At 36.4% G+C, this 1,062-nt stretch overlaps 1 protein-coding gene across 1 annotated transcript in view; it reads left to right on the forward strand.

The window, feature by feature from the left end:
• The window catches only part of TMCO1 (transmembrane and coiled-coil domains 1), a 35,342-nt gene extending 34,332 nt beyond the window's left edge, over window positions 1–1,010 (forward strand). Inside the window, exon 6 of the mRNA XM_012802603.2 lies at window positions 438–1,010. Coding sequence (XP_012658057.1) covers window positions 438–536 — 99 coding nt within the window. The 3' untranslated portion in view covers window positions 537–1,010. The remainder of the gene's footprint in view (window positions 1–437) is intronic.
• The last annotated feature ends 52 nt before the right edge of the window (window positions 1,011–1,062 follow it).

The raw sequence follows: 1,062 nt of genomic DNA on the forward strand, positions 1-1,062 counted from the left end.
TGTATTAGATATGAGTGAGGTCAGTGAAAACAATCAGGGGGTGCTGAAAATTTAGAAGGATTCTGAAATCGGATTGCTTTGCACATCTCTAAGTTCTTTTACCACTTCAAAGAAATTGAAACTGAAAATTGTAAATAGTGCAGTAATGACCAAATCCAGCCAGAAGATCCATACTCAAAGAAAAGACCCTGACACCAGAAATAGCTAATGAATGTACTTTATATGTTTCATGGTAAAGGTAAAAGATGATCTCTTTTATGATCCTTCACTTGGGAAAAAACCCAGTTACTTTGATTAGTAGACCAAGGTCCCTTCAGGTAAAGAGGACTTGTGCTGTTTTGTAGGTCATAATGGTATGAGTTCTCTTTGCCTAAGATCTCCATAAAACATGTCCTCTGTATATCTCATATTAAAACCTAATTATGTTCTCTTCACAGAACATTCAGAAGATTCTTGGCCTTGCCCCTTCACGAGCTGCCACCAAGCAGGCAGGTGGATTTCTTGGCCCTCCACCTCCTTCTGGGAAATTCTCTTGAACTCAAGCAAGAACTCTTTAATTCCTGTTCTTCTTTTCAGAAACTCACATCAGACTGGCAACTATTTTGCAGCAAGAGCCATAGGCTGCCCTAGCACTTGGGCCACTTTTAATTTTGAATTACTTTTAGACCTTTTGGATATGATTAGAACAAGAATGGCCACCAACAAATATAATAATGCTTTTGGTCATAGATGAATTATTTTTTAAATAAATGGATTGATCAGTTAAGTTCAGGTGATGTTTATGTACTGAGAAACAAGCAGCATCTTTCTGTTTCACTTTCATAAATGTTTTCTGTGGGACCGACTCTCAAGGCTGTTGTGTGTACTGTGGAAGATGGCTTTCTATGAACATTTAAAGATCTAGAAGGAAAATTTTGTTTATGATGGTAACTCTTAATGGAACTCTTGTGTTGTTTCTTCCAAGCCAAATATATGACTTAAGATTAATAAAGAGGCCAAATTTTTAGCTATTTTATGTACAAGGAGAGATTTGTTGCATTTGCTTTGCTGTATTTCTAGATA

The sequence above is a fragment of the Otolemur garnettii genome, unplaced genomic scaffold (genome assembly GCF_000181295.1).
Source record: "Otolemur garnettii isolate 467f Iridium unplaced genomic scaffold, OtoGar3 scaffold00016, whole genome shotgun sequence".
NCBI lineage: Eukaryota > Metazoa > Chordata > Mammalia > Primates > Galagidae > Otolemur > Otolemur garnettii.